The sequence below is a fragment of the Amphimedon queenslandica genome, unplaced genomic scaffold (assembly GCF_000090795.2).
Source record: "Amphimedon queenslandica unplaced genomic scaffold, v1.1 AMPQUscaffold_13418, whole genome shotgun sequence".
In the NCBI taxonomy this organism is placed as follows: domain Eukaryota; kingdom Metazoa; phylum Porifera; class Demospongiae; order Haplosclerida; family Niphatidae; genus Amphimedon; species Amphimedon queenslandica.
Genome location: NW_003546346.1, coordinates 130,697 through 155,869, shown reverse-complemented (window position 1 = coordinate 155,869; position 25,173 = coordinate 130,697). Strand labels below are relative to the sequence as shown.

The following is a 25,173-nucleotide window of genomic DNA, read 5'->3' as shown; positions in this document are numbered from 1 at the left end:
TTTATATTTTAGTCTATTTACTGTGGCTATAGCTCATCTTAATAGTACAACCCAAATTGACTAACAAATGCATTATCAACCACCACACACACTTCATGGTGCTAGAGAGTTTAGCACTGATGAAGGAAAAGAGTATCCTATATTCATCATTTAATAGCCGAGGTTGGCAGTTCACTTAAAACATTACTCTTCCCCATTTTTAATGTTTTCCTGATGTTACATAGAAAGTTTGACCTGACATGTAACTTATGTTAATTTTTATGAAATTTTAAAGTTGCTCCTAAATTGGGCCAAAGGCCCAGTACAGGATTTTTGGCCAAACTTCATCAAAAATGGCCAGAAGAAAATTAATGATTTTTCCTGATACATTTGCATGTACTTGTGTTGCATAGAAAATTTGTTTTGTCAAATATTGCTAGGGGAGAAATCTCAATTTTTATGATTTGTTCTGATACATATCATTTTCGTTGATTCCATGATTCCAATCAATAGTATAGGGTTTCTGGGCAAATTTTGTCTAAAATGACTACAAAAGAATTCTCGATTTAAAATGTTTTCTGATACACAATGTACATGTACATGTTTTAGTGTTATATGCAGAAATTTTGAGCTGATTTTGATTAAAAATTTATGAATTTATAAAGTTGATCCAAAATCTGCATTGTTGTACATGTACTCTAGTACAGGTATTTTCTCGGAAATGGCTTGGGGAGAATACTCCATTTCATGATTTGTCTGATCAGGAGCTATACATGTTCTAGCTGATTCCAATCAATTTAATTTTTACTGATTTTTAAAGTTGCTCTGAAAGCCTGTCAGCTCATGCTGAGCACCAGTAATTTTGATCATGAATGTACTACTCTTCTTGTTCTTCAACCATCTTTCCTTTCTCTTTCTAGATGCTAGTACTGATCTCTAGCTACAATAGTACATTTACATTGCTGAACATGAGACATTAATTATCAAAAATGGAGCAACCAAAGTTTGTACAAGCAAACTGTTTTGTAAAGTTTATAACTCTTTCAAGCCTGTCACTACAATATATAATTAGGACTCTACACTAATATTTAGGCTGAGTAACGCAATGTTAAAGAATTGAGTCTGAAGCTCCATTATTGTTCCATAATGCTTTTATTCAATTCTGTGTAAACATAAAACAGGGCCTGGTGTGCATGTGACATAATTTTAAATATCATTTTCTCATTAATGAGGAATGTTTATGTATTTTTGGTAATGAAGCAAATACATACGTATTTGAGACTGTACTATGATGGATACATATAGTGTGTGAAGTTTAATAATTTTGAAGTGAAGTACATAATGTGATGCATTGAAATTATTAATGATAATTATAATAATGGTGATAATGATAACTGTTAATAAATGAGTATACAATAGCAGGTTGAGCTGGGTTTACAGTATTTTTTGAAACTGAAAATAACAGCAAATTTGCACTTTTGGTTGCAAAAATACTTTTAAAATTAAAAATACCGTAGATCAGGAAATTAGTGTGGTAGGAAATTTTTGCGGTTTAAAATTGTGCTGTGACTTAATTTTTACTAAATAAGACTGTGTCATGTATTATTGAACGTGGCATGTAATTATATGGGTAATCTAATTTTTGTGAAATTCTAATCCAGTAAAATTTGAATCACAGTAAAAGTTTCCAGATAGACGGTACTTGAATTCACCATTGGTAACTAAATGTATATACCATCTGAAGCTGTTCATATATAATTGCACTATTCAATCATTTCTCTCTCCCAGAATGAAGTGGTCACTGATTGAAACATCAAAAGCTGATGAAATGCTTGACTTTGATTTTGTATCAGCAAACGTTTGCAATAAAGTGATCATTAAAGTAAATAATAATTCATCATCATTATTTGTAACTATCATTCAATATTCAGTCAGAGTGCATGAGGGAGACTTTCAATGAGTTGGATTTGAGTAGTGAATTTATTGAGATTTACATATCAGAGGAAGAACCAAATTTTAGACTGTCAACAAGGACCACTCAGGTAGGAATGACTGCTACTGTATTAGTTTAATTATTTTCAACTTAATTTTTTTTTGTTTGATTATCCTAAGGAGCCTGATATGGTTGAAGTACTGTATTTGAGTGCACAACAACTCAAAAGAACAAGTACGTTATTTGGGACATGCTCCTCTTTCTCTTTCCTATTTTTTGGTTTTTATCTTATTCACATCTCTCCTTCCTATTTCCCTAGTCTCTCTCTCCTTCCCTCTCACTTCAGAGACAAGCTTGCATTAGCATTACTACTGAAAGCCTTCAGCTAAGGCACTTAGTCCATCATCAAAGATAGCATTAAGGATGGACACAAGAGGTTTCCTCTCATTGCAGTTCATGATAGTCACTGAGGATAAACAACTTTGCTTTGTAGAATACCTGGTAAGTGATTGGGCTGAATGATTATACAAGTACTGTAAAATGGAGTTAAACTTTAGCTGGGTAAAAAAGTAAAGTTTCAAAAATTGTAAATATTTGCAAAATTAAGTAGTCTTCTAAATTTGAGCTACTTTTGTAAAAATAAACATCATAGCCTCATTACAAGTACTCTTGATTGCTCAGTGTATTAAATCAAATGTGTGCTCTTTCTCTCTTTTTGTTTAGTGTGTTCCTGAAGATGATAGCAAAGATGACTAGCAATGATAAGCAATCAACTTTAAACCAAAAAACTACCAACCAGCTTCACCTACAATCACTGTAAATACGCTTCATCGGTTAATAATGGAAATTGATTTATCAAATGAATGAGTAAAAGAGAGAGAGGAAGAGAGTGAGTATGTTTGAATGTCACCAACTGGGTCCAGCCTGTCTCCTCATTCTTCTAGTGTTCCTGTCTTGGTCTCTCATTTTCTTTTCCATCTCTGCATCAGTAAGTATTTGGATTGATGGACCCCATGTCTCTGCATCAGAGAGAGTGCGTACTGGAAACTTAATGGGAGGAAGAGGAGACTCACTGAGAGAGAGAGAGAGGAGGAGGAGGAATAGAAGAAAGGGAGAATTAAGTGTTTAGTGATTGTACACATAAGGTTCAAATTGATGTGGATGCATCATAAAATTGAAAGCCTATATTACTTGTGGTAGTTAAAGTCCTTACTTAAATGCATATGTCTTTGCATGCCAGCTTAGTTGCCCTCGTATGCTGTAAGCAATAGCAGTAGCAAAATCTCCTCCGAGTCCCAAGTCTTGGCATAGTTTCCTTGCAAATTCCTCAGGTACATTAAGTGGATTGGATAAATCCCATTCAAATTGATCTACTAGTGATATATTACCTACTTGTATATTGAGCTGAAGGAAAGAAAGAGGAAGGGAGAGGAAAGGGGAAAGAAAAGAGAGAGCCTTCATAGTGTTGTTTGTTTATGTACACCATAGCATTATAATCACTGTTGGTATGTCAGAATTTTAATTAAGTAATGCTGATTGCTCCATAGTAAACACCTGTGCAATAACAGCAATTCTAGCTATGTGTTTATTAAGCAGCAAAAGCAAAACAGCTCAAGTTCCAGGTAGTAAGAGAGAGCTAACTTTAATGATGACTCTTCTATCTTCTTCATCTTGTGGTATTACATCAGTGGTGAAGTTATCAATCTGTTGTTTGATGGACTGAATGATTGCTGGAGCAAATGAGCTTGTTGGCAGCTCTAGATCCTCACACAAAACTTGAGCAAAGTTCTCCACAGACAGCAGTGGATCTGGATAGAAAGAAATGAAGCTGCATGGTTAGTTATGAAAAAAAATGCAAATAATAATAATAATTGCAGAGTAAGCAAGTTCAGTTTAAAGGCCTTTTCACACTGGCACAAGTAATGCACATTGATGCGCATTAATCGTGTTCACACTAGAGTGGTTTTCAATTAATGCGCATCAATCTCACTTCACCTCCAGAGGTGGATTGATGTGAAGCGATGCGCTTCGATCAATGTAAACCAATGGCAACAAGAACACAAAATGATACATAATTCAGCTGCTATTGTGAACACGATCAATGCGCATTATTTCAGCTGTATCAACAAAGCGCATCAAAGCGCTTTGAAAACTGTGCCAGTGTGAAAAGGCCTTAAAAGCCAAAGCTAACGATATGTACATGTAATATCTCACAAAAATCATTTTATTTAACTTAAATACAAATGAAGTAACCGATTCAGCACCAATAACTACAGTACATGTAAAAAGTCTAAATTAAAACTATACACATATCAGTTTATCATCAGAAATATCTATAGTAGCCATTACTACCGTACAATATAGCGTCAAATTTTGTCAGGTAATTTTTGTTATTTTATCCAAAATTGAAAAAAATTCATCATAATCATTATTTTTTTACTGCTCTAATTGTCAGAGAGTAAAATATACGGCAGTATATTTACATGTAGATGCACATGTAGGCACACAACTTTCCCTGACAATTAGACAAAAGTTCAGTCGAAATTTAAAGGTTTTTGAAGCAAATTTGTGGAAAATACCTCCAACTTTCTGCATAGCAAATGGGCATCAAACAATACATATGTACATTGTATGTGCCAGTAAAATATTGTAGCCATTTTTAAGAAAAAAAGGCTTTTAAACACATCAATGTAATGTAAAATGTAATAATGTAAAAACCTATTTACACATAGAAATTCCAAGGTTGTTACAACTGGGTCACAACCTTGCAAAGTTGTGGCAGCCTAGTAACAAAAAGTGATAAAGTTGTGACTAACATGTAAGAAACATAACAACCTTGTGACAAGGTTGCCCGAAGGTTGACAGGAAACTGAGGTTTCATTAAGTGCGCCCCACGATGATATGAAGCTATTGCTACCATAGGCCTAGGGACCATTGACCAGCACTTATACAAGTCAATAATGATCACATTAATATACATGTACATCAGCATCTTTATACATTAGCTACATTTATAGTATACTACGTGGGCGCATCAAAGGCACTGCCTGTTCCGTTATATTGCATACAGCACTAGTACAGCACCGGAAGTTAGTGTCAGTTGGTTGGCTTAGTACTGGGTGAGAAGTTCTTTGTGACCAGAGAAGAAATGAAACTGCTCTACCTATTGCGGAACAGACTCACAACACTCCTTTACGACCATTGTCGGCATTTTGCTGTCTTTTAGTGCCCAGAGATGTTCTTATATTGATCGTCAGGCAGCAGCCAAGTCCGTGTTATGCGGCAAAGAAAATTGTCTTGCGAGCTTTTAAATGTTTGTGCTGGCTTTGTCTCAACCTTGAAGACTCGAGAAAACTTCTCTAGGAGTGTATTTGGCGGACGCCTTTGATGTGCCCACTATATCCCATAAATTAATTATAGCACAGTAAAGAGTGCTGTATGGCTGATAATGGCACTCGAGGTGGAGTTTCGACAGCCAATACAGCACTCTTTACTGTGCTATAACTATTATGTACATTAAAAGTATCTATTCATTTGAAACTATATGGGATTGGGAATTCAATAATACTTATGTGTTGATAGTCTTTCAGATTATGGTTATTCTATTAAATTCATAGTACATTGTGAGAAGGTTGTGACAAGGTTATTACAAGCCAAAAAACATGCCAAATCCAAGGTTTTTACAAGGTTGTGACTATAGGTAGTGGCAACCTAGTGACAACCAACTTGTTACAAGGTTGCCACAATCATGCTACAACCTTGGTTTTTCTGTATGGGTTGTATCATTAGTTTAAAATAGATTTTTAAAATACACATACAATTTAAATATCTAGCAACAACTCACCACTCTTATTCCAAGTAAAGGTATCACGTAATTTTTGTCCCTCAATATCAATATCAAGTCTAATGGGGACTAGTACTTCTTGTATAGCAGCAGCCTCATAGAGTGCAGCTGGGTTTTTGTCATCATAACTACAGGATAATAATAATAATAATAATAAACATTATACTTCAGTATGTGCAGAGGTGGCATGAACAGTACGTATCACACATACATTGTACATGTACACGTACATGTGTAGTCATGCACTTAGCAAGGTTATTGCATGGTCATAATTACATTACACAAAATTTTTCAGTATTTACGTAAAAGCTAATGAATTAATAATGCATGCTCATACACATGCATGTACATGTACATGTACAGTCAAACCTGCTATTGTGGACACTCTAAAATAAGGACACCTCTGTAATCAGGACAGTTTTATTAGGTCCCAAGGTGTCCGGAATAGACAGGTTTGAGTACATGTACATGTATATATACCGTAGAGCTAAAAATTTTGGCAAAGAATTAATATTGGTGAATTCATCAAATTGGAGATGCTGCCAATATAAAATCTACCATCACACAAGGATGTTTGATGACGTGACAAGTGGCTGCTAAATTATCGATATAAAATCCTCCAGATGCTAAATTTTGGTAAACATAACTGTTGCCAATATTTCAGGATATACAATAATTTATTGTACTAGTGCCAAGAAATACCTGTAAACAGCCAAATGACAAATGACTCAGAGCTCTTTCAGCCTCTTTGCTGCAAACTGTTGCTGGTCCGCGTGCTGGTGATAATAAACCACACCCAAATTAATAAACACTAACTAGAATGGGTGGAGAGTACCAACATGCGGCGAGACAGTAGTTCTGAAAAGAACTGGTAGAAGCAGCTACAAAGAGACCAAGGCTTAGTAACACAAGAAGAACAACAGCTCAAGAACACTGCAGCAAAGTGCTTTCCTTCAATATCACGCCATTTTCAATTAAAATAACACCTCGGTTTCCATGGTTTTTAATTGAATTTTTATGACTGCAAATAATTGCAGCCGCAAATACATGTACATCCCGACCATATAGCAGTTTTTTTGAGCAGACATGGGGTCAAGCACTAGGAATGGTACTTAAACACAAACACAAGCATTTAAATGTGTTAGGAGTACCAGCACAAACACAATCCCTAGCTTCAACATACAGTAAGTGATTAAGTACAAGAACAGGCATTCTCCAGAGTGCTTAAGTACATTAATAAGTATTAGATACATTATATTTACTTAGTGTAAAAAAATTTAGTTGTTCATTGTACATGTACATGGCTACATGCACTTTGACTACCGCATCAAATACACATTAACTCTGAATCGGTCACAATGAATGAAAACAGCAGGGAGCTCTGGAGTGACTGGTGATAATACCACTAATGGTGATGCCATTACGCTAACACACAATCACACAGAGTGCTACTAAACATTTACTGGACTGTGCACCACTAATGACTAATGTGCATGTACACTATTCACATGCAATTTTTACTGTGCTTAGAAGCACTTTTGTAATTTGTAAAAGTAATTAAATACAAGTACAAAGCAGATAAATTATATTGAAAAGGTATACACCAAGTGCTTGACCCTATGTCTGCTTTTGAGGATCATAATTTTTGCGAATTACCTGTATCCAGAGGTTCGTGAAAATAATTTTCATAAAATTCCAGTTTTCTGCCATCTTATACCGTATAGCGGGTAATTTTTGACTAGTGCTGCTATTAATTCTAAACGAAAATTAATTCTGATAAAAATTAATTCTAAAGATAGGCGTGACCATAATAAATTATTAATAACATGATAACAAGCATGGATGGCCTTGAAAACGGTGTTCACCTTCTAAAGAATCTCTTCCAGACCCAACAGGACTAGGGGACCTCTTTCCAATGCTATCAGTCCTACAGATGCTAATGAAGACATGAGATCAATTGTTTTTGTCTAGTCAAAAATAAAACCAACGATTTTTTATTCTACATGTAAAGTCATTTCTGGTTTCAGTCGAAATTTTCAACCACTGAAAATTACCTGCTATACGGTAGACCACTGAAGTGAGAATTAGAAAAGATATGAATTTCATTAATTTTGCATATGGTATCCACTCACACCTCATAATTGGAGGCACAAAGAAAATGCACACTTACCTGCTGTAGCTCTATCAATAGCTAAAAAGTGCTTGTTATAAGAACAGCTGCCTTTAAGCTTCTCCTGAAAAGGATTTGGTCAAATTTGCTCCAGAATTCTTAATACAGGTTTGTTTTTATGTCTGCCTGTTTGTTCTCCATTGAAAGTTGCCAACCAAAATGGTGGCCGGGATTTATTTCATCCTAAACCACACCTTAAAGCCGTAAAAATCTCTAATCTTCCTACACAAACAATTTTCACTTCCAGTGGTCTATACCATATTAAATTGATTTTCAAGGAATTTAATTTCGTAAATCTTAAATAATCCATAAAATTTGTTATCCTCGAAAAAAACCGCTATAAGGTACATGTATTACAATAACATCATAAACAACACATGTACTATGGCAGGTGCATTGTTTTAGTTGAAAACATTAAATAAATGTATGCGTAGTGATATTAAATTCATTTATGCAATTATTGAGTGGTTGGTTGATGTGGGTGACTTACAAAGTTGGAGAACTCTTAGGTTTCCTCTCAACGAGTTTATGATGAGCAGTAGAAGTTGCACTAGGAACCGGATCAAGATGAAAGGAATAATTAGGAATTGACGATATCCAAGTCTTCTTTGAGTTACGACTACTCACGGAACCTTGAGCAGAAAAAGACGAAGGCTGTGAGAGACTCCGCTCAATTGATGGCATATACGTCCCTTCAAAACCTGCTGCTGTCCGATACTTAGCTTCAGAGCCCGAAAGGAGTTCCTCAACTTCGGAGACCTTTACCATCATGACATTACTGCTGATATTACAATGTGAGTAGCCGATCTGTTCGCTTGCTACACGTCTTTCCTCAGCTGTCATTTTTCTACGATAGAGCGAAGGATACTTCTTGTAGAGGTCACCACGAAAGAGACGAAGGTAATTACCAACTTCTGATCCAAGCATGTACTCCTCACCATCCTCCAGTTTAAAGGATTTAGGCTTAGGACCGTACGTCTTTAGGGTCTTGCATAATTCGTGCTGTGCTGCCATAATTAAATGTATAAGTCTTTAAGAGAGGAATAAAGAGGAAATTTTGAAGTAAAATTAAGGGTAAAATTCGGCGTAAAATTCAAAGACTGACTCCCGCCATTTTGTTACGCAACTTAGGCGTGGTTTTGATACTTGACGTCATTACTTGATCGATAGTTTGTGGGTGGGTGGGGCGTTAGTTATGGTCGCGTCACGTGATTTCAATTTAGGGCGCGGGCACAATTATTTTTAAGCAAATCTTGAAAATTTTAAAAAATATTATATCTATGGCGCTGCCTACTTTGAAATCATACTATGGCAGGCTCGATGGCAGGCCTCAAAGCAGACCTGGTACAGCAAGAGTCAGTATGCTGGCTCACAGGAGAATGATTGCTGATGAGAACCAGGAGAGATGGAAGGAGAATCACCAGTACTTTAAAAGCAATGAGGCGAGGAACCAGAAACTGAGGGTGTGGACCTCAGACTCCTGCTACAGAGGAAGGTACTACTGAGAGGCTAGTATGTATGTACCGTCGATAATAATTAAGTCTTGTTGTTTGACACTGCCTCCATTTTGTATAGAATCGACACCTTGCATTGATATTGTGCATGAAATAATTGTGCCAATTTGCAAAACTTTACAGCTCTTTAAATTCGCACTCTGTTTTTTTATAATCATTTACGGTAATGTTATTGTATGTTAAAACATGAAATTGAATCACACATTGCATGACATTGATTGTGCAAACACCACCTGACTGTAAACAATTACCTGTAAAATTAATGTATTACATTATAAGTACACCTGTATCAAGCTAGTGAGGGAGTGAAGGAAGCAAATGTTTCACAATCTGTATGTACATTGTATACCATTGATGTGTGTAACTAAACCACTTCTACGATTACTTATAGCGGAATATGTAGAGGGAGGTGTATTTGTTGTGAATGATCACAACAATACACATGTACATGTATGACAAGGTGACACGATGTCGATCCTTTTAGATGCATATTTTAAATTGCAATTTCGTGTTTGCAGCTGTAGTTGTCAAATCATGCTGATGCAAGGCATGACTTTATGACTCAGTAATACTTGTATAATTATAAGAGTACTCTCTACAGTTTAGGTCAATACAATGATAAGATAATAAAGGAACAGAATGAAAGGAAACTAGAGAACAGACGAGGGAAGCTAAGGGAACTACTGAACAAAGAGACAATTGAATATGAAGTAATTAATGTTGTTTTTATGAATATTTCTCATGCATGTTTTAAATTTTGTTTTATTAATATGGTGTTTTTGTGATTCTTTAATTTTAGGAAGAACTCAAAGCATTAACTCCTGATCAAAGGAAAATAATGAAAGAAAGGTATGTGCATGTTTTTCTGCTAAAAGTGAGAGGAAAGATTGTGTGATAGAGGGAGAGTAGAGGAAGAGAGAGGGGAAGAAGAGTACAACTCAACGAATATATTGTGTAAATTTTTGTTTACATGTACATGTAGGTAGCGTAGTATTGTTTGTGTTGTTCCTCTTGTTTTTATATTCATACACATGCAGAGCTGACTCATTGAGATCTGAAAGAGAACGAAAAAGAAAGGAGGTAACATGATGTACATGTAGTAGTGTTCAATTGACAAAGCAATATGCATTCATTGTAGATAGCAGATGCCAAACTAAAGGAGCACTTTAGAGTTAACTGCCACCAGTTACGTGAAGTTGAGTCAAGGTGTAAACAGAGGCAGACCCAAGAGAGCTGGGAGACTCAAATATCGAAGAAAAAAGAAGTGAGCTACATGTACATGTAGGAGGTTTACCGAAAATTAATGGTTTTTTTTGTTTTAGCTTGAGGCAAAGGAGCGAGAAGAAAAAATAAGGTTTTTGGAGATATTGGATTGAATTAATTTTTTTTAAATTTAGATATGAGAGGGAGCTGGAGGAGAGAAGAAAGAAAATGCTGATTGAAGAGGAAGAAAAGAAAAAGCAACAAAAAAGGTATTTGGTGTAGCCTCTTTTAAAAGGACAAGACTATACCCAATGTTTCTTTTAGAGGGAAGCAGAGGGACTATTTTACTCCCTTGGCTTTAACTGAACTTGACATGTTAAATTTATTTAGAAACCCATTTTTGTATTTCTAAAAGCCCAAAAATGACAATGACATGATATCATTGATATCATTTCCCCCATACCTACTGTATCTAAAATATTATGAAATTATATGTACCCTTTGGAGCCTTGATGAAATAGATGTACACATGTACATGTATGGCCAGTTTCTTTAGTGGATGTGGTAGAGCCTTTTCTTTATATTTTTTATTAACCTGCCCCTTGAACTTGATTTAATGTTGGCCCCTGAATTTCATTTAATATGTTAATTACTAAAATTTGTTGCATGCTCCGAAATCACCTCAAATTTTATTACATTTATTGATACATATTATAAGCTATATAGTAGGTTAGTAGCGTTAGACTGAAATCTTCACAGAAACCTTCATACTTCTATAATGACATATTTGTAATTTCTCTCAATGAATACAAACTACCTACGTGTAGATGTACATGTACATGTACATGTATACATGCAAAAAGTACATATGCACGTACCTCCCAAATGAGGACACCTCTTTTAAGGACACTCAGAGATAGGCACAAGTGGTGTAGTCTCAACAAGCTTTTGATTACATGCATACATGTACATGTACGTGACCTAATCGTTTGTTTATTTACTACATGTACATTCACAAGATAAATAAACAAAACAAGATTTCAATATTCTACGTACATGTACATGTACCTCCTACTTGTATATTATGCAATAGTTGTGCGTGTTTTAACTACTTAATGTTCAGTTTTAGTTGTATGTTTCTTCATTAGATAATGGTTGTTGCTATACAAGTATGACTTTCTCTAATATTGTCTTTTTAATTTTTGTGTAGGAAGGAAGAAGAGCTCAAGAAAGCTCTTGAGGATCAGTTGCTGGAAGTGAAAGAGAGAGAAGAGGAAGCAGCTGAACTAGAGAAGAAAGAATATGAACTTATTAAAGAGAAGATTGCATTGGAAGATGCAGTAAGAGCTACATGTACATGTACAATTGTACATTGTAGAGCAGTAGTGATGGAGAGTGTGTCACACTGACTGCAGAGAGGTGGATTTACACTGCACAATTAACGTAAAGGCTACTATACACCAGGCAATTCTATTGCTTGCAATCTGTGATTACTTTGATGTTGTAAGCATTGTGTTGCCTAGAATAGAACAGTAGGGCTGAAACGAATAGTATTTTTCACTATTCGAATAATTGGCATGCTAAACAAACGAATATTCGAATAATTGAACTGTTTTTGCTGAATGATTATAAACTACCTTTTTGGTGTTAAACTTTTCAAAATGATGCCAAGCAGGGCTTTTTAGAGATTGAGAACCACTTTCCCTGGCCACAGCATCAGTATTTAGCAAGTTGGTAAGTAAGCAGACTAAGAAAGCAGCCTGTGCAGGTGACACACAGTGGGCGTGGCCATTAATTATTTAATTATGCGAATAGTTCGAATAGCAAAAAAACTATTCGAATATTGCTATAACGAACGAATATTCGAATATCTCACTATTTGTTTCAGCCTAACAGGTTTCTATTCTAGGCAGCAGTGTTGCCTGAAGATCAAAGTAACCACAGATTGCCTGCAATGGTATTGCCTGGTGTATAAAGCTAGGTTTACATTCGACGAAACAGTCAAAAAGTGTGTGGGCGATTTGACCTTTTGACACAAAAACGCTTTGGAGTTGACGCAAAATTGGTCAAATTTTAATTTTGCGTTCATTTGCGTTGCGTTTTGTGGCAAGTGTAAACCAGGCTTAAGGGCCTTAATGTAAAGCTATACGTTATGACAAGAAGTGCTGTATAAACCAATGGCCAATGTTTCCATAATGTAAGAGTAGAGATAATTTCAACTTTTACATTATGTAAACGGTGGCCATTGGTTTATACAGTACTTCCTCTCTTAACGTATAGCCTTACCTTGCGTTAATTGTGCAGTGTAAATCCACCTTAATGCAACAGTGTGCTTGAGGGGGGCATAGCTTTGCGATTATGATATAAAATCCAGTTCAAATGGACCACTCTTTGAAACATTTCTGGTGATTTAATTCCCTTTACTGTATCTATTAATAATAGGAAGATGAAAGGAGGGAGCTTGAAAAGAAACAGAGACAGCAAGATATTGGGTGAGGTGCTTTTACTTGCATATTAATTTTAAAAATTATTATGGATGTGGGTATATGTACAGTAATATTTTGTTTACAACAGGAGAAGATTGTTGCATCAAGTGAAAGCTCAATTAAGAAGAAAATCACAGCAAGTGCAGGAAAGTTTGGTGAGTGTAGCATATGTAGTCCAGGCATATTTGAATTTAAAGATTAATTTTGATTGTGTGTGGAAATTTTATTTAAAAAGTAATACATGTACATGCATGTACCTATAGAATTACTAAAATCAGTACTATAAGTATACTACTCACTAAATGTATGTAATACTAATTTAAGCTTCTAAATTTTAACAAGCATGCTGTACATATTATGTGTGCATGCATGGACTTAATTGTATGATGTAATTACAATTTTTATGTAGTTTGTTTATTTACATTAGAATTGTTTATTATAATTGTGGTACAATTATAAGCAGCAATTTGTAATTATCATCATAAAAATTATTTTTAGAGATTAGATATTGAAATACTCGAAAGACTAGCAGCGGAAGAGAATGAAAGGAAAGAGAATGAGGAGAAGAAGAAAGAAAAGCAAAGACTGGATACTCAAGAGATGAGGGACATTATGAGACAGCAACTAGAACTGGAGAGACAGCGAGAGAAAGATCTAGACGATTTGTATAGGTAAAAGCATTCTGTAGGAGTTTATTCTCATACATACTGTGTATATATAAAAATGTATGGAAGTTTAAAGAATTTAGATAAAATAAATGTACATGTTGCAATGCATCATGCTTTTAATAATAATTATTGGTCTTAAATTGTAAGGCTGGGCCACTATAACTTTAATGTAAGGCTGGGCCATATACAAGTAGCTTTTGTGCAGTAAGCTAGCTAAACTGTTACAGGAGCTGTTTGAGTGTATTGATGATTCTTATTCTGACTGCATGTAGAACTATATTTTTCTGCCAAATTGTGTCATGTGTATATTTTTGCTGCAGAGAAGAAGCAGAGAGACAATGGTCACATAGAGAAGCTGAATGGAGCAGAGAAAGGAGGGCAAGGGAAGCTCTAATGGCTGAAGTTATTGAAGGAAGACAGCAACAGCTTGAAGAGAAGATAGCTGGGATAAAGAGAGAGCAGCTAGAAAATATTGAAAGAAGAGAAGAACTTTTGAAGAAGATTGAAGAAGGGAATCTACTTACAGCTAGAGAAGAGAAAAGGAAACATGACCAGCAAAAGAAACTTAATGAAGATCTTCAGTCTCAGGTACACTCTACTGTATCCACCATTATCATTGCAATAAGTTTTTATGAACTGATTGCCTAGTAGTTTTTAGTAAAAATGACCTTTCTTTGATGCTGTCCACTGATTTTCTTGACTGCATGGTCTTATAGTGCCTTGGGTATAATCTTAATTGTCATTTTATTTTTCACTACTTTAAGAATTTTATGATACCGTATGCGTTCAAATTTTGGAGTGTTTAAAATTTCGTGTTTTCAATGAAATGTGCTCAAAAGTTAATATTCGTATGAGCTAATTTTTGTGTTCTGGCCATAGTCTACACACAATAGAATGGTATTAAAGGTGGTTTAAATTTTGTGGATTTAAGGTGGGCACGAAAATAACAAAATTTAATGCACCTTGAAAATTAAGACTCATATGGTAATCATAATTTAATTGCATGTACACGTAGGCATACCACAATGAAATTAATGAATATTTTGCCCAAATAAAATATGATGTTGTACATTATGTTCAAGGATTTTAAACTTTTTTATTTTCTGATGCTTTGCTTAGCATGTAGGGTGGATTAAGTAGACATACATGTACCTTATTAGCCTTGCCTCTGCTGCTTATATGTACATGTAGTACAACATACATTTTTGGCACACTGATTGGCATTTTTCTAACCACAATAAAACTATTGCCAGGTTCTGGCATGGCTGCATGCATGAATGAGCGTTACATGTACGTAATGTACATGCATGTACATGTAATGTACGTACATGTACATGTAAGTACATGTAACTTGTTTGGGCCATAGATATTGCAATAAAATTTACTTAAGAAATCCCTTCAATAGACTACAGTATAGAGGGAAATTTTAGAGGGAGTTAAATTTGGCAAATTGCTAAGTTTTGGTGATTGGCTGCCAAAAGTGAAAGTACACGTACTTGTAAACTGTGAAAATGAGGAACATTTTCATTATTTATTCACTTTTTCTTTCTCCATAGATACTTGATAAACAGAGAGCTACAGAGTATACTGAAATACTAAAAGAAAGAGAAAAGGAGAAAGAAAGGTGAGTGACACATACAGTAATGTATGCTAGTGTATGAATGTATAGTGACAGTAAATTAAAAACCATGTACATGTACGTCATGTAGCTTTAAATTTTGCCTGTCAAAAATTGTCATACTGTAAGTGTAGAAATTTTCGAGGTGTATTAATTTTTGCTGTTTTTGTGGGTACCAGCTAACCGCGAAAATTAATATTTTAACTCTTTATGAATGGAACACATACCACACATCCAATTAATAAAATGGCACTGTACAAGGTCTTCAAGCATGTGGACAAAAATGAGGACAAGATAGTGAAAGAAGACAAACCCAAGGAGAAATTACAAGCAGCTGGTGTTGCTAAAGATGCAGAGAAGCAAAGTAGAAAATGAGGAGAGCCCACATGCAACAATTATTGCATCCCGTGACCTCACTAATGATGCCTTCCATGATTATCCGCGAAATTTACAAAATAAAGCAACTAGCAAATAACCCCAAAAATTTATTACCTTGATAATTTCTACACTTGTGGTATCATGGCATTAATTTAATTTTCAAGACATTGTTTGCAAGTTCATTTGTAGTTTTCCATTGAGTATGCAAATTTAAATGTACAAAAATCATGAAAAATGATGAATGACAAACTGTAATTGCAACAAGACTAGAATTTTCATGGAATTTCTGAGCAACAGAAATTGGGAGCTATACACATGCTGCCTATTGTTGCATGTACATGTATTTTCTTGTATAGAGGCTCCAGTCCACATGCATGTGTCATTGTGATCTGTACATGAAGTTACATTGCATGTACACGTATGATTGATAGCTACACCCATAAGCTCAGCCATACCTACATGTATATAGTATTCCCACTAGAGAATGACAGCAGCAACAATTGAGAGAAGACTCTTAGATTGAATGTACATAAATCTTCACTCTTACAGGTTACTGGATGAAGAATATGACATGAGAGTAAAGGAAGAGGTGGACATGTTAACATCAAGATACAATCATGGCTACCAGCAGTATCCAGTAGACTCTTATTATTCTCCTCGTCCTCTAACTGGTCACTCAACTGATTGGTACTATCATTATTGACTGACTTACACACTTATTGACTTCACATTTATCAACTCTTGCAGCTACATGTAGTTTTACTCTTCCATCAAATTCAAATAAGTGATTCAACTTGAATTTAAGAACAGTGCGCTCTACTTTATACTTGCATGATGTGCCGGCAATGTTCACTAGTATGGACTTGCTTGTTGTTTATTTTAGACTTTATTTCAAGCATCATTGTGGCAGCTCTATACATTTGCAGATGCCGGCATCATTAATTCTGTTTGGATATGATTCATAATCATTATACAGTATTACTTTATAAATACACTGTGGCTGTTCTGCCTGTACAAACAACGGAATCACAAATGGTCATGCATAATAAAATAACCAAATTAAGTAAGATTAAGAACAAATAAATACATTTATTGTCACTTTCTTTTTGCCTAAATATATATGTAATAGATCTAGTCATGCACTTTACCAGATGACCAAGTTAAGTTAAAACAAAAGTTAGTTACATGTAAAACAAGTGCATTTAAATGCCACTTGCATTTTGTATTTTTGTAGCCACTTGACTTTACCAGATATTCTCTTGATGATTGTACATGTTGTAAGAGCTCATAGATGAGTAACAAGACAGTCTGACAGACTTCCTGTGTAGGTGTGGTTTATTAAAACTAACCATATGGCTGTAACAAAGGGCATCACCCAGTATATAATTGTTATCAGAAGCTTCAGCTTTAGTAAGCTATTAGTAAACTATTATTGGTGTTTTTATTTTGTGATTATTATTGTGGTTATATTGTGTATACTAATTTTAGAAATGAGTTTTATTGTTTTTTTTTGTAGCAATATCAAGAGCAATATTAACTTATCTATGGAATTATTAGTTAAAAGGTGATGTGGCTCTGGCACAGTACAAGTCCATTGCAAGAATGAAAAAATTGAAGGAATTATAAAAGTATGTCCATGCAATTTGTCCATTATTTTCTAACTGACATTTATTGTAGCACAGTAGCAGTTATAATTACACGTACATTTACGCTCATTTACATGTACATGTGCAATATGTTTTTGTGTACTCCTCTACATCCGCAAATGTATATTTATGCAGCATATAATTATTTTTGTGGATAAATATTTTTGAAAATTGTATGTTTCTGAGGAATTATGAAAGAAATTAAATTTTTGGTTTTACTGTGTCAGCATTCAAAACCACAATTAAGTCACCACATTACACTAGGCATGCATGTACACTGTTCATGCATGTGTAAGATTTTTTTATAAGTACTGTACTTCTTAAATGAATATTTTAGGTTACTTTGTTTATTTGTACATGTACATGTATTAAGCTGATCAGCAATAGTATCAAGTTTCTTCGCTGCATGGTTTCAGTATCATTTTGTTTTAATATTAACTAATTGAAAGATTTAATGGGTAAATTATCAAAAATTTTGACAAAGAGTAAATAAACAGAAAATTTAAACAGCTGTATAGAAATGATTAACTAAAAAGAAAAAACAGTTTACGAGATTTATCAATTATTACATGTGCATGTACATGTATAATATGTACACTTACTACATTAAATATAATCATTTATACAATTAATAGATGCTACATGTACATGTATTTAAGATTAGTGATAAACAGTTGCAAACAAGTAGCTAATCGAGTACATCTACATGTACATGTACATGAGGTTAGTTAAGTTAAAATGCTTTATGCACCTGTATGTGATTGTACTATGTAGTTTTGTACGAGCTATGGTTAATGTGTACATGTACATCTTTATCATTCAGTATTGGTAGTGGCATCATCAATGTCAACATCTTGTGTTTTAAAGCTTCGGTAGCTTATTGTGACAAGTTTTTCTGGGAAGCGTTCTCCTGATTCTAAAAGCGAGCGTGATTTATACACAATGCAGTTTTTGTTGCTTTGAGCATTGGATACACTTTTACCACCCAGATATGACTGACTTATAGTCTGACTGGCTGTAGTTAGATACTCTGGGTTCACTGCATTGACTGTATTGTTGTTAATTCTTCTCATGTAATAAGGACTAAATGAATGAGGACTGCTGTAGCATCTTTGTGTCTGGTAACTGTCCCATGATGGAATTGCTGGTTTGATGTTGAACGTTTTGTTTTCTAAGTAATGTATTTTAGCTGATTCTATCAGTTCTGGCTCTGATTCTGGGAGTGTAGGTGGTGATTTGGGAGTTTTAATTTCTGATTTCGGGAGTGTAGGTGTTGATTCGATTGGCTCAAAGTGTGATTCCAGGAGTGTTGGTGGTGATTCAAGATGAGGTTTAGTTCCTGGTTTTTGGATTGTAGGCAGGGATTTTATCCCTTGAGATCCTGATTCATGAAGTTTAGGCTCTGGTTCTGTGAGTGATTGGGGCAGTTTAGGAGAGAGTTCAGGCACTTGTCCTGGAAGTGTAGGTGTTGGTTTAGTTGTTCCAGGTACTAATTTAGTAGAACCGGGTGGTCCAGGTCCTGACTCTGACACTCTGGTATCATGTACAATGTTGTTACTAGGCTTAGGCTGACTGGCTATTCCATTAGATGGGTTTATGTTGCCTTGGTATGGCTTATAGACATCATCTTTTCTTAATTCTGGTCTTTGTGTTACTTGATCTTTTCGAATATTTTCTGTTTTTTGTCTTTGAAGCTCTGTTTCCTGGTACTCTGTCGCCATATTTTTATTTTTTTGAGGATGTTATTCTTTGGGTGTGGCTATTAATTATTAGAAAAATCAATGAATAATGGTTGTCATAGCTACAAATGATTATTATCAGAGTAAACAATGACAAAAAATGTCATGTAATTCTCTCTTCATTTGACTATAAAACAGCGATACACATACATGTACATGTACATACTAGTCCAATTAGCTGATTCTAATAATTAGTTGATTCTAATAATTAGTTGATTCGGGTAGTTCGGGTAAGACTTTAGACATTGAAGTGTAGGTGTTGATTCAGGACATCAATTTTTAGGTATTCGAGGTTAATTTTATACTAGGTGGTCCAGGCCCTGACCCTGTCTTATATATAATGTTAGCATTAGGCTTGTATTTACTGGCTCTTCCATTAGATGGGTCGACATTGCCTTGGTGTGGTTGATAGTCACCTTCTTTTCTTAATTCTGGTGTTGGTGTTACTTGTTTCTGGCCTTTTTGAAAAGTTGTCTTTTGACTTTTGGCCATTATATTATTATATTAGAATTTTTTAATAATTTTGGCATGGATAGGTGTACATGTACATACAGTGCATATTATTGGCTATGAATAATGAAATGAATAATGCCATTGTATTGTTTCAATGTAGCATTAACAGTTATTGTTCTGAGTCATTCTATATTGATTATAAAGGAATGGTTCCCCTACAGGTATAATATATGCTTTATAGTCCTACCTTTAATTTGATTATTGATGTAGGTGTACTCAAGTTGACTGAACTGCATGCAAGCTGCTAGGAAGAGTCTGAAGGTCATCATGTGGGCATCAGGTGACTGTCACTTATATAATGGTGTCATTATTGTAGACAGATTGTAGTCTGTGATCATTATCAGATCCATGATCTCTCTCACTGAACTAACAGTCACAGGAACAGTATATTGCTCACTGGTCAGGTTCTCTCTTCCTTTTATTGAAGTGATGCAAGCTACATGTAGTACTCATTGCATGATGACTGAAGATGCAATTGTGAGTTTTGATTTAGTATTGTACATGTACATGTAATTTTTATGGCATGTACACTCACTGATGACAAGGAAATTTAACTGAATTTAATTACATGTACATGTAAATGTTAAGTCTTTTAAATTGATTATGTAGTGTCAGTGTATGCAGCACATACATGTACATTGTACACGCATACTTTAATTTTTAGTCTGTCAGTATCAAAGCGTAATTATGGCTCCACTGCTAACACAGTCTAATGCACAACCTACACTGTACTAAATTTGTTCTGTAAAAATGATACAATACTGTCAATTGAGCATGCAACATGTTTTCTGTGTGCTGTTGTGTAAAATGCTGTTGGGGGTATGACATCAGCTTGCCTAGTCATTGCACAAGCATAAATGAATATAATTAGATTAATTGTTATTATTAGCAATAATATTAAAGTATATCTTACATATGTTTATGCACCTGTATTTGTGAAGTAATGTAAAGTTCAATCAATGCTTCAAAAAAGCACAGCATTGACTCAGTCCTTGAGACTGGATTTATATCAGCACTAAATTGATCTCGAATCCTATAGAATGTGTGCTGCCCTTAATTACTGATTGTTCTCTGTCTTGTTTTGTGTATGCCCATGACTTTGTCAATGCTTAGAATCAATTTAAGTGTGTGCAGTAGGGCTGGGAGCCTGGGATAAAGGTCACTTGGCAACCTTCAAATAAAAAATTCGAAGCCTTTGAAGTTTCATTGTACAAGCAAAAATTATCACCCCACCTCTGTTTGTACTGTCAAAGTCATAGTTCAGCCAACTATATAAACTTGTAGTCTAGGTAGACTATCTTGACCACATTAACTATTAATAACTACTAATAATGAAGCTTTTTCTTCTTCCAATGGCAGCACTTGACTTTGAACGAAGCTTCGAACCTTTAAGAGCTTCGTCCCCGCTATAGTGTGTAGGTATGCATGTACATGTACATATGTACTTGTAAATACATTCCAGGATAAATGAAGTGAGGTTAGATTAGGGCCCAAGAAAAACATTTTAAAATGAAATTAGCTTAAGTTACATTGTAGCCAATTCATAGTAGACTCTTGTATCTCAGATGAGTCAGTACTCTCTTATTAGGTTCTTTATAGCAATACTCCATATGACACTACAAACAACCTCAGACAGGTTGTCATAATTAAATCCATTTAGTTGACTGCCTTTGTTGATACAGATTGTTCTGTGCTTTCATCTGAGGTTTTAAGGTAGCCTAGCTATAATTCATTTTTAGAGTCAGTTAGAACAACAGTAGGTGTCTCTCAAGGTGATACAATGTACATGTGTGTGTGCTTGTACTGACTGTCAAACTGCCCTGCTACCTTTCTCTCCTGGGCTTGATGGTGTGCTGAGATTCCAAATGTACTGTAGCTATTACATATCTTCTTCCTTTCTTTGAGTCATGCAGTGAAAGTTTGATGAAGCTCTGTACAAGTTAAGTGTTTGTGGGACATACCTAAAAATGCTAAATGCTATTTGTATTGGGTGTGTTAAGCACATCCCACTACTGCCTCACAGCTTCCTTTATTTAATAGTTGTGTCCACAAATCACTAACAACAAAAAGTGTTTCACTAAAATAGAAATAATACTGTTCACTACACATACATACTACATGTACACGCAGCTGGCTATAATCTATTGCAGCAGAAAAGTTTAACAAAAAGTGCCTATAACTTGTTCACTACACACACTACATGGACACACTAGCTATAATCTATTGCAGCAAAAAGTTTAAGTTCTTCTTAATCAGTGTCAGAGGAGTAATCAGATGAAGCCTCTTGAGGTACAAAAGGCTTTTCAGGAAGTACCACAATTTCACTCTTGCCATCTTTAATCTCTCTTAGAACCTTCCAATTAGTAGATGGTAGAACCAGCAAGCAAGAAGCACCGCCTCCCTGATCTTCAATCAGCACTGTCTCTTCTTCCAGTGAAGTGGCTTCATGACTGGAATAAGCAGTACTTGAATCATTAGGCACCACCCATGCTTCTTTATTGGATATCTCTGGGAGTTTCTTACTTCCCAAGACCCACTCATTATGACTGATATCATTATCGATAGACGAAGCCGATATTAAATCAGCAACAGTGGCTCTAGAGGCACTTGTGGTCTGTATTGGAAATGGGTCATTTGCTTTGAAATCCTGTATATCATTGCTAGTGGGAAGAAGCTGTGTGATGTTATCCCCCACTCTCAACACTTCATTTACAGGGAGAGAAGTAGAGTCATCAGAGTCATCTAATTCTGCCTCATTTTCGTCAGCGACCACTATACTTCGTAAAGATTTAACGGCGTGATATGGTGCAAGGATCTGGACATTATCTTCTTCGACTGTGGTACTTGTTGCTCCAGTGTCCTCTACTTGAAGCTCAATGCTTGGTTTGGCTGGTGTTGATGAGAGGTTTGGTGGCTCATCTATTGTTTGATTCCCTTCAGCAGAGATTGTTAGTTCTTCCATAGCATCATCTAAAAGATGAGGAATGATATTGTCTTTGGCTGTAATAATTGTGTAATGACAATTTTTATAGAATGCATGGTAATAGTAATAGAAAGCTTCATGTACATGTAGTATGCTTGTATCACTTACTGCTGAAAGGCAACTTTGTTTAAAGCATGGATCCATCATGAATGTGTTATGGCATCTACATGCACACCATTGCATATTAATTCATGTCTTATATATAATTGTACAAATTAATGTACATTATGTTACATTTTGGCCAAAGTACTGTAATAATAGTAATAGACCAGTGGTAATTATTACTTAATAATGAGCAATGCATTATGTAGTGAATGTATGTTTAGCTGTCACCATGTCTGCTGGAGATGCATGGTAATGTGTATTCATGTGTCTTGTGATTATGTTTTGTTTGTGTATTGCTTAGCAACCAAATGTTGTTGTTGTTGCATATTAAGGACTGTTTGTTTATTTTTGTTCATCTAATTTTACCTGCAGTGGTTCTTTGACCATGAGCCTCACATTGTTTCCTACATGAAAAATAAATATACATGTACATGTATATGTTTAAGGATGCATGGAAGCATTTTGCAAATTTTGCTGTTCAGTCCTCAAGCATTAAAGGGGTGCATGAATGATTTGTAGGGGGAAAGTTTAGTTGCCTCCTCCAAAGTTTAAAATGACAAACATTTTAACATTTATATATATGTATATGTACATGTATATTTATATGTGCTTATTACTTGTTTCGAGAATTTCTGTTAGCACTCATTGCTTCTTTTATTTCTTTTGCTTTCAAAATTTCTATGAGAGAAAAGAGAGGTGTAAAAAGAGAGAGGTACTGTGTATAAAGACTGAACAAATTATATACACATGCATGCACATGTATCTTTGTGTATGTCTGTACGGTACATGTACATAACAGTACATTGTACATGTATGCATGTGTACACAGGTATATGCCTATCAATATTAGTAGTTTCATTAAATAAAATATGTCTCTGGCCTTGGAGTCACTGTGACAGTCCTATTCTACGAATTAAATCACTACCAACATGTCCCACCTCTGCCCCACCTACCACATGCCTCCTCTAGCTCTGTTTATGGCCCTTAGCCAGCTACATGTACATAATCCCCACCATTAGACCACTATGCTTAGACTGACAAACCCTCTGCCTAACCAGCCCAAGTAGAGAAGAGGGTTTAGCGGTGATTTGTGATTGATATTAATAAGCACATGTATGTATGCGTTGAGGACAGAGTGCCACTTACAGTGTATATATTTTGATGGTTTATTTTACTCTACAAAGTCTAGGAGGCTTTAAGGCTTCTTTTGGAAGTATACCTATTTGAAAATGATATCATTTATTTATAATACAAATAAGAATATACTTATAGGATATTGATTCTTCAATAATGCTGACTAGTCACAACAATTATTTTATGCTCCACCTACATGTACATGTATCACGTGACCTATGGGAGGAGTTTTTGGGAGATTTGCCTTAGTAAATTCTCATACTGGTCCCAGAATCGGGCATGAGGATACTGTTAATTATTATTATTAATAGTTTGAAATTTTCGTTGCTATTAATGCGGAGCAAGTAATAGCATTGGGCAAGTATTTACTAAAATAATTAGTAGGAAAACTATTTAATGCATTATTCACCCAGTAAGACCTGCAAACATACATTTTCTATTCTAGAAACCAGTAGGAGTTACTATTACTACTCTAATATACACTGTACCTCCTTGTAGGATGGGCGTTTAAATCAACTGTTGTTTCAGTTGTCACTGTAAAATAATAGAATTTTAAGGTGTATGGTTGTCCTGACAAGAGTGCACCCTTTATTTTTTTATTCATTATTTAATTATTATTTATTAAGTATCATTATTTTATTTTTAAAATCTGGATGCTTGATCCAGTAGAGAGAGTGGTCTTTGTACATTTAAATGTACTACCATGTCATTTAGCTGTAACAGATGCTCCTAACTGTCATGAATTAACTAAAGTTTATCTCCAATAATCCCTCTTAATCAAAAATTCAAAATCAAATCCAATACACACAAATTAAAGTCACAAAAATTATTACTGGGCAATATATTAAAATTCACGGTATTTATTTGATATAATGCGGTATTGATACTTATCAATATCGTAGAAAGTCGAATGAAAATATCAATAACATGACCATGCACGCTCACATAATTTTTACAATTACATAACCTTAATAATGGTTAATTAACTATAGCAGTAATATCTCGAAAATTACTAAACTATACTTTTTTGGAAAGCAGATGAAGTGGCTGAAGTATATAAAGCCAAAGAAGGTTTATATAATACTTTTCATTAATAATTGTTCTCAGAAATAGCTTTATTTAGCCGTTTTAGTAATATTAAAGTTAATGGGTGTGGCTTAATAACTTATGAATAATAATAGATATCGATATCTTCACTTTTGGGCAATTATCGTATCATATTATATCCTTTCAAAATTTTCAATGTCGCCCAGCATTCAC

General features: G+C 34.8%; 4 protein-coding genes and 1 long non-coding RNA gene across 8 annotated transcripts in view; 3 read left to right on the top strand and 2 right to left on the bottom strand.

Annotated features, from left to right (window-relative positions):
- Positions 1-2,188: 2,188 nt before the first annotated feature.
- Positions 2,189-2,768, top strand: LOC100636452 (uncharacterized). Its single transcript, XR_002184788.1, has 2 exons — positions 2,189-2,413; positions 2,636-2,768. It is a non-coding gene; the product is annotated as an uncharacterized LOC100636452 (long non-coding RNA).
- On the bottom strand, positions 2,736-9,049 carry LOC100635564 (SWI/SNF-related matrix-associated actin-dependent regulator of chromatin subfamily B member 1-A-like). Its single transcript, XM_019996213.1, has 5 exons — positions 8,417-9,049; positions 5,757-5,884; positions 3,554-3,720; positions 3,126-3,316; positions 2,736-2,984 (listed from the first exon to the last, which is right to left on the bottom strand). Exons 1-5 carry the CDS (start codon positions 8,938-8,940, stop codon positions 2,819-2,821), a joined length of 1,176 nt encoding a protein of 391 aa, XP_019851772.1. The 5' UTR covers positions 8,941-9,049; the 3' UTR covers positions 2,736-2,818.
- Positions 9,050-9,186: 137 nt separating this feature from the next.
- On the top strand, positions 9,187-16,592 carry LOC100635690 (trichoplein keratin filament-binding protein-like). The gene is made up of 14 exons (XM_019996225.1): positions 9,187-9,421; positions 10,042-10,150; positions 10,240-10,289; positions 10,478-10,520; positions 10,579-10,704; positions 10,763-10,794; positions 10,838-10,912; positions 11,854-11,983; positions 13,086-13,135; positions 13,218-13,284; positions 13,628-13,800; positions 14,118-14,385; positions 15,354-15,421; positions 16,343-16,592. Exons 1-14 carry the CDS (start codon positions 9,207-9,209, stop codon positions 16,494-16,496), a joined length of 1,560 nt encoding a protein of 519 aa, XP_019851784.1. The 5' UTR covers positions 9,187-9,206; the 3' UTR covers positions 16,497-16,592.
- Positions 16,593-19,351: 2,759 nt separating this feature from the next.
- LOC109581803 (uncharacterized) overlaps positions 19,352-25,173 on the top strand; it is a 10,948-nt gene continuing 5,126 nt past the window's right edge. Inside the window, exons 1-3 of the mRNA XM_019996204.1 lie at positions 19,352-19,852; positions 19,902-19,971; positions 20,012-20,168. Coding sequence (XP_019851763.1) covers positions 20,040-20,168 — 129 coding nt within the window. The 5' untranslated portion in view covers positions 19,352-19,852; positions 19,902-19,971; positions 20,012-20,039. The remainder of the gene's footprint in view (positions 19,853-19,901; positions 19,972-20,011; positions 20,169-25,173) is intronic.
- Positions 21,724-24,099, bottom strand: LOC109581812 (uncharacterized). 4 transcript variants are annotated; one of them, XM_019996216.1, is made up of 5 exons: positions 24,046-24,099; positions 23,926-23,998; positions 23,397-23,457; positions 23,146-23,183; positions 21,724-22,661 (listed from the first exon to the last, which is right to left on the bottom strand). In XM_019996216.1, the coding sequence occupies exons 3-5, from the start codon at positions 23,423-23,425 to the stop codon at positions 21,940-21,942; spliced, it is 789 nt and encodes a 262-aa protein (XP_019851775.1). In that variant the 5' UTR covers positions 23,426-23,457; positions 23,926-23,998; positions 24,046-24,099; the 3' UTR covers positions 21,724-21,939. The 4 variants fall into 4 exon arrangements, with proteins under 4 accessions (XP_019851775.1, XP_019851773.1, XP_019851776.1 ...); XM_019996214.1 differs by having other exon boundaries at positions 21,724-23,183; XM_019996217.1 differs by lacking the exons at positions 23,926-23,998; positions 24,046-24,099 and having other exon boundaries at positions 23,397-23,523.